This window comes from Euprymna scolopes, chromosome 31, assembly GCF_053919585.1.
Source record: "Euprymna scolopes isolate OS-2025 chromosome 31, ASM5391958v1, whole genome shotgun sequence".
In the NCBI taxonomy this organism is placed as follows: domain Eukaryota; kingdom Metazoa; phylum Mollusca; class Cephalopoda; order Sepiida; family Sepiolidae; genus Euprymna; species Euprymna scolopes.
This window is the reverse complement of record NC_136512.1, coordinates 92,640,978-92,649,439: the sequence shown is the minus strand read 5'-3', so window position 1 is coordinate 92,649,439 and position 8,462 is coordinate 92,640,978. Positions and strand designations below refer to the sequence as shown.

The 8,462-nt window shown below is 37.1% G+C and overlaps 1 protein-coding gene across 1 annotated transcript; it reads right to left on the bottom strand.

Annotated features, from left to right (window-relative positions):
- Positions 1-5,049: 5,049 nt before the first annotated feature.
- On the bottom strand, positions 5,050-5,910 carry LOC145255572 (uncharacterized). Its single transcript, XM_080114027.1, has one exon. The coding sequence runs from the start codon at positions 5,908-5,910 to the stop codon at positions 5,050-5,052; it is 861 nt and encodes a 286-aa protein (XP_079970153.1).
- Positions 5,911-8,462: the final 2,552 nt, after the last annotated feature.

Sequence of the window (8,462 nt, the reverse complement as noted above, 5' to 3'; positions counted from 1 at the left end):
ATAGCCACTTGTTTCAATCAAACAACAGATATCATCAGGCAGCGACTTGACTATTCAAAAGTTCAATGAATAATGGATTTTTATTTTAGGTAGGAACTCTTTAAAAGTTGGAGTTAAAAAACTTAAAACACAGAACTTTAATTATAAGATGTAAATAGGGAGGGGCAATTTAAATAAAGTTAAAAGATTATAATGGAGAGAGAGTGATTGAGAAGAGAAAAAAAAGGAATAGAGAAAGAAATAGAGAAAGAAAATAGAGAGAAAATATATATATATATATATATATATATATATATATATATATATATATATATATATATATATATATATATAATATGGAGAAGAAAAGAAAAAAGATATAAATGGTTATTATAAAGAGAATAAGGACTAGAAGGGAAAGGAACGAATGATGAGATCTAGTTAAAGAGAGAAAGAGAGAAAGTAAGAATTTGACAGTATATAGAAAAAGAAAAAGAAAAAGATCTGCGTGTCAACCAATTTATGAACAATTATACAATTCAGTAATGAAACATGTTATTACAAATACAAACAGAAGATATAATCCAAGCGTCAGAAATGAACATGTCAAAAAAGACAGCGAATATATCCAGCCAACATATTTATCATCTCACATACGTCCACGAGTAATATCAACGCAGTTCAAACATACGTCTACAATTAATTAAGCCCTTTATGCTAAATGATATAAGTTTAAAGTTTTCGCGTTTTTATTAGATAAATATATAAATAAAAGAAAAAAATAATGATAAAACAATATTAAAATTATTATTAATAATAATAATAGTAATAATAAACATAATAATAATAATAATAATAATAATAATAATAATAATAATAATAATAATAATAATAAAAACAGAATAAAATTGATATTTATTATCTTTTTAATATAACATATTTAGCCATAAGAGGGAGTAGTCACCAACAATGTGTATTTTTTAACATTATTTTATTATTCCGTGTCTTGGTTTTTCATTGAGAATTATGTTTGGATCATTGTAATAATGTTTTTAAGTCATTGAAATCGTTTACGCGCGTTTCAGACGGTCTGTGATGCGTCCTCGTCAGAAATTATTTTCAAATGTGTAAAAATGGCGATTTGAAGTTTTTCCAAGGGGTGGAGGCTTGTAAGTGTTTATTATTCATTGGTATGCTGAATTTTTATTGCTGTTTTATTTGGCTTTATTTGCTGTTTTATTTGGCTTGTCCAGGGAGACGTTGACCTCGCTGTAGTCGCTATCTCTTTCTGATAATGTTTTTTTCTTTTCCTTTAGGGTGGGGTAGGGTGTGTGTGTGTGTGTGTGTGTGTGTGTGTGTGTGTGTGTGTGTGTGTGTGTGTGTGTGCGCGCGCGCGTGTGTGCATGTGTGTGTTTGCTTTTATTGGTTTGGGAATGTGTATATTGTTTTATAGTATTTTGGGGTTATTTGCTTCCTTAGGAAGGCGGCTGTAGTCCGAGGTCGTTACTAATGTGTATGTGTGGGGAGGGGGGACTGGCTCTTCTGAAATAAGGGTAGGGGTGCTTTCATTCTATTTTGATATTTATTTTTTGGATTCTTGGATTTTAGTATTGTGATTTTTCGTTTTAGTCTTATATTATGTTTGTTTAGAAAGAGAGGTGTATTTAAAATAGGGGATTTTTTAATGTTTCTATTTATTTGTCTCCTCATGTGGGTATGGCCAGACTCATAGCGCAAACCTACAGACACCCAACAATGCCTAACCTTTAAAAGTCACCATCCTAAAAGCTGCATAAAAGCCATTCCCTACACCCTAGCACGTAGAATCTGCACCATAGTCACAGACAAAAACCTTCGAACAATCCGACTCAAGGAACTACAAATGAATCTAAGAAAAATAAAATACCCACCACAACTTATAGACAAAGGGATCCAACTTGTGATAAATATGCCAGTAGAAGATTTGAGAACCCCTAAAGAACGAAACAAAGAGCAAATCCTAACATACGTCTCCACACACAACACAAACAACCCAGAACTTTTCACAGAGATAACAAAAAATCTCGTCCGACTTAACCAAAGCAGCAAACTAAACAACTTCCTTAAAACGACAAAATAATAAAAAGCAAACGCCAACCCAAAAAACGTAAAACGCATTCTTACTTCATCCAAACTCAATCAAGACACAACAAAAGGAGTGACAAAGTGTGAAGAAATTTATTATCCACTTCTTCCCGTGGAAGGTAATTCTTCTTAATCAATTAGACGTTACTACTAAACTCTGAAACATCAAGGAAGAAAACAAACAAAAAAAGAAAAATATGAGAAATAGAATTTATTAAATATAATGGCAAAAGGAAAAGTTCGTGACCTCTATGGGCTGCCAAAAATGTCCATCTGGCTTACAAGTATTCTTGTAGTAGTAACCGAAAGGGGAGAGAGTGAAGGGAAAGAGAAGGAAAGAGAGATAGAGAAGGTGGAAGAAAGAAATAAAGAAGGGGGTACACTTACTGGAAGCTTCTGGGCGCCTTTTTCCGAATGGAACATTTAGAAAGTTCGTTTTTTATCAGTCCTTTTCCTGGAAACTCGTTTCCGTAGTCCTTTTTGCAAGGGTTAAAATTCCATGGAGGCAGAACATTTTAGAGTTTTCAAGTTTCTTAGAAACTTTCCAGCGGAGAATTTTCTTCTTACACTTCAATTATCCTTTTCTCGATAATTGAATTCAGTTTTCAAGTGTCTTAGAAAACTTGGAGGCGAAGTTTCTTCTCTTGGTTCTTTTCAACAATTTTAATGTCTTGTTAGGACAGAGTTGTACTTCACCTAAGTTATTTTTGAGGCTTGGTTTTTTTCAACAATTTTAATGTCTTGTTAGGACAGAGTTGTACATCGCCTTAGTAAATTTTCAGGCGTCCCTTTTTATCTGAGACCTTAAAGGAATGCATTCGATACTTGTTGTCTCGACGACGCCCTTTCCACAACTGCCGAATTAATTCAAAAATGTCACACACGTGCTTCAATTTAGCACGAAAACGTCTCATCCAATCAACGGGCATAAGGGAGTCAGGTGACATAAAAAAAGGGGGAAGCTAGGGAAGGGGGCAGGAAGGGAGTTAAGAAGGAAGGAAGGAAGAACAGAAACAACAGAAAGAAGGAAAGAAAAAAGGAAAGAAAGATGGTGGAAGATAATTTCCACACTCTCCCTAAAAAGAAAAAAGACAAAAAGAAAAATCCTCAAACAACAATCTAATACCAAACGTATTCTGGATTTCTTTCATTTAAAGATTTAACAGACCTTACAGGCCTAGACCGAAAGTTTTCCCTGTCCTGACTAGTTCTCGAGCTCAGAGAATTGCCCTCTCCATCGTTAGAAGCTTGGTGAGAGTGGGTTATGGAAAGTTCTAAAGGACACAAGTTCTTTAAGGAATGTTCCTGAGTGCTGCAATCACTCCTTTTGATTAAAGCTGACTGAACTAAGCTATCCGATCCAGAAGTTAGATTAACCATTCTTCCCAAAGACCAATAAGGACGAGGTTTCGTAGGGTTTTTTTTTATCAAAACGACATCGCCCAGCTTAATCATATTTTCAAAATCAGATTGGTAAATATCTTGCGACAACTCTCTCAGACCCAAGAGATATTGTTCATACCATAGCCTTTTAAAACGATTCAAGAATTCATCTCTACATCCCAGACTCTCAATAAGATCTTCTTTGCTAGGGAGGGTTATCTTGGAAACAATCTTCTTCTAAGGACAAAAACACAGAGTTTTTATGGAAGGGATGCACAAAGGCATTAGGAGTAATCACCTCTAAGCCAGAATCATCAGAGCAACGATAGGTCAAGGGCCGATCATTAACAGATCCCTGTACATCTGAGAGAACCGTCAAAAGTTGAAAATAACTTAACTTCCTACGTCCTATAACCTTGAAAAGACAACCTTTTACAACTCGAATTAATCTTTCCCACACAGCACCGTACCAAGCAGAATATAAAGGTATCGTTTGGTGTTTGATAAGATGGGCATCAACTGTCCCTCTAAATTCGTCAGACAAATAAACCTGTTTGACAAGGTCACAACCTGCAACAAAGGATTTTGCATTATCGGAATGTGAGAAGGGACTCCATAAAAATTGAAAAATCTCACAAATGCCAAGACCACAGACTGAGTGGTCATACCAGGCAACAGTTCCAAGTGTATAGCTCACACACTAAAACAGGTGAAGATTAAAATATACATCTTTTTAGTTTCATCACCTTCATGCAACCACACAGGGCCAGTAAAATCGATCCCGGTGTGCAAGAACGGCTTAACTAAATTAACCCGACGCTTAGGCAAATTTGTAACCTTGGGATATCTAAAGGAAAGAGTGTTATATTTTTTGCAAATGACACAACAAGATATCACCATTTTAATAGGTTGTCTAGCTTTGGGTATCCAAAATCCCAACATTCTGAATTTGCTAAGCGTAGCAGCAATTCCCAGATGCTTACACTTTAAATGACAATCCATGATTATTAAACTTTTAACATGACAAGACTTGGGAAGCAGAATAGGATGAAGGGCTGCATCAGAAAAATAAGTATATTTACCAATTCTACCCTGTGAGCGAATCAATCCTTCATCGCCCAAAAATAAATTAAATTTAGAAACCGCCATCAGACTTAGACAAATAATCCTTTTCCTTAGAAAGGAATAGTCCTTGTGTCATTCTGAGCAAGTACAATCTCGCCTTAATACCAGAGTCGAGAACAATACCTCTCATTTTTTATATAAATCGGAAAACTGCAGTCAAAACTCCAATGAGCTTATTCAGCGAAGAGAATTTCTCTACTTCAATTATGTAACTGCCTTGAATGACAGGTTCACAACCAGTAACTGTACTGATCAACATCTGGCTAGCCGGATTAAGACAATTCAGGTCATAACTAGGCCAGATCAAGTTATCTTCTCTCAACCATTCAGGCCCGAATAACCAACGAGTAAAAAACATTTTAAATTTGTTCAGGGACATACCCCTCGTGACAAAGTCAGCAGGATTGTCATCAGTCTTCACATACTTAAACTTCACTGTCAAACCTTTATCACAAAGATTTTTACCATCGCTTTTACATCTTTTAACCGGTTACGAGTGAATTGACATTTTGTATTGACATTGTCAGATAAAACCCAGGATAGTACTACCTGTGCATCTACAGCGATAATCACAGAACTGAGCACTTCCAAAGGGAGTATTTTCACCAGAACAGAAATATGCTTCATGCCTAAATATACCGCTAACAGCTCCAAGGTGGGTAAGGTTCTCTTAACAGAGGGAACAACCCTGGCTTTAGCGAATATCAGTCTGGCTTCACCATGCTGATGCAAATATGTGGCTGAAGAATCAGAAGCCACGGAGTAACGGTCGAATTCAAGCTCCCCAATACGTACCAGATCCTTATACAACCTCTCCCAGTCAACCATAACGTCAGATGGGACCGGCTGGTCCCAGGATACTTTTAACTTCCACAATTTACTAAGAATGATCCTACCTTTAATAGTAACAGGAAGCATTAAGCCAAGGGGGTCAAATACAGAGGAATTTACAGACAAAATATCCATCTTAGAGGATACTGATCTTCCTTCAATGCAAGAACTTGCTCGCATTTTGTCAGAGGAGGGGTTATACAAATAGCCCAATACCTTCTCAGTGTCAGAATCATGGGAGGAGAGACTGTTATCCTGCAACATTCGCTTAGCAAGCACTTCATTGTTGCTACAGCAATTCCTCAAGGAAAATCCACCTTCCCCCATGACAGAAACAGCCTCCAAATACAGCTGCATCAGAACTTCAGCAGAATTATGAGTTTTCACCAAGTTGTCCACATAGAAGTGACCCAAAAGCATCTCCCTGCAAGGACCAGGAGGGTATTTCTCCACATGATATCGAACCATGTAGCTCAGTATGAAAGGGCTGGATACAAAGCCAAATATAAGAGTGTTGTATCTAAAGCAGATCAACTCATCACCCAATCTTAAAAAAAAAGCAGAATCTATTTCTGTCACGTTCGTCATTCAAACGAATCATTAAAAAGGCCTTCCGAATATCAGCCAGTAGAACATACTGGTCCATCCGAAACCGCAAAAGCAAATCCAGCATGTCAGTGTACATATTGACACTAGAATAAGCGCAGTCATTTAAAGAAGGTTTCCCACCAGTTCTCAAAGAACAATTGAAGACCGGTCTAATCTTGGTGGTGCACTGTAAATCTTGTTTTATCACCGGTTGATGAGGAATCCATACATATTTGTTAAAATCGGAAGGAGCAACCACAATCCTTTCAATTATTCCTTCCTTTTCCTGGTCTAAGTAGACCTGACAATAATCTTTGTACAAACCTTGTTCTGTTAGCTTCTTCGATACGCAATTCAAAACTGACAAAGACACCTGATGATTAGCAGGCACCGACTTTAATTTTTCTTCATTCCAAGGCAAACTGACATAGTAACAGTTATCTATGAAGCGAATGGAGGAGCGAAAGAACTCAATCATATTCTTATCGAAATCACTGAATTCTTCCTCAACAATGCCTATGGTTTCCAAACTAAGCATTTTTTCCACAGTTCTCTCACCAGTAGACTCCTCTAAACAACTGAACGGATCAGTATACACAGACTTGGGGTTCAACACAAAATATACATGAGTGAGGTCACACACAGAGTGTTCTTTGACGACATGAGCATAATTCAATTCCAACCCCTTTGCCTGGTCTTTGGGAGGAGGAGACCCAAAATCCGCCAGATCACCAAACAAAACCATTCCTTGGGGAAATTCCCACACAAGGCCCTCTCTAAACTCCTTTAAATTCATGGGTCCAAAAAATCCAAGCACATCCACGCCCAGTAAACCATATGCAGGTAATGTGTCATTTCTCAACTCCGAGAAATTGGCAGCCAATTTGACCTGATCTTTCTTAAGGTCTTCTACCACAGAGTTCAATCCGTGAACATGAAACGAAAGGTCCATATCATCATCCACCAAGAACGACACAGAATGGCAGGAATTTGGAAACCTCACTTGAAGATTAACTTCCTTCAAGTGTTTAATTTCTTTTCCCAAAAAGGTTTTAATCAGAAATTTACGATCTCTCATGGGAGTATTAATATTAGAAAAAGCATCCAACATTTTTCCAGACAAATAGGATCGTGTCGATAAGGCAGTTGAAAGATACACTTTCACCAGATCCATTGTTGACGGCAACCTCAACAACAGGCAGCAACGAAGAGCTATTCAAGTGCCAACAAACATTAGAAGCTGTAGATTCACCCCCAACAGAAGGACACAACACTCTACAGTGGCCTCTCTTATTACATAGCCAACACATTCCATACTCCTTACCCTTACAAAGACATGACTCTTCTTCATGAGAAGGGCTCGAGCACTTGCTACATAAGCCAATCTCCTTACACCTCCTCAACCGATCTGCATGAGAAGGAAAAAACTTGCAGGAATAACCGTTATGGTTATTGGTTCGACAAAAATTACACTTAAATCCAATCTTAGTAGACTGAATATGAAAGTTTTCCAGCGTGGAATGTTTTTAGCATCCGACAAACCCATGAACCTAGGAGAAAATGTTTTCTTAGGTATACTAGCTACCTTCCGAGGATATGTTTCCTTATTTTTACAAAACTCAATCATTCGAAATATTTCCGAACTGTGGTCTAGTATGTCTTCCAGAGTAGGGTAATTATTCCCTATTTTATGAATTAACTCAGACCTAAAAAGAGTGGGCAGCTTACTAAAAACAATGTGACTTAATAACTTGTTTCCGGGAAAGTTCATCTCCAAGAAATTTAAACCGAAGGAACTATTTAATTTGTGTACCTGAGCCTTAATGGAATTCAAAAACTTCTTTGTCGCTATGTGGTTGCTTAACTTCTCGATGCCCAATATATGAGAAAAACTGAATCCACAATGTTGTCCTTATCTAGAAATTCTGACGCAAGAATGTTGGTGGCCATGCGATAGTTTTCCTCAGATATAGAGAGGTGCTGTACCAGTTGAAAGGCGTAGCCAGACAAATGGTTTTTCAGCACAACTAACCTCAGGGCGTCATTTTCTAAGTCTACTACGCTATTCTCGAATTCCCGCTGAAAATTAAGGAAAGCTAATATATTGTTTTCTAAATCCTTTTCACTAAACTTGGGACATTCAATTTTGGGCGTTATCCCCAGACGTTTTTCCTTAATAAGTGAGACTTTGTGATTTGCATTATCCTTTACTTCTACCGAAGGTTTGAGTCTTGACAATTTTTCCAAAACCTTCACCCGACGAAGAGCGTAATCCTTATTAAATGACCTTATCTCCTCATCTTCTGTTCCCTCAATTAAATAAGCATTAATAATCTGCTCATCTAACAAATCCACCGAGCAGTGTAATCATATATCTGCTTCTTATACAATGTATAACCTGCTTCGTTGATTTCATCTAACTAGTCTAAGAA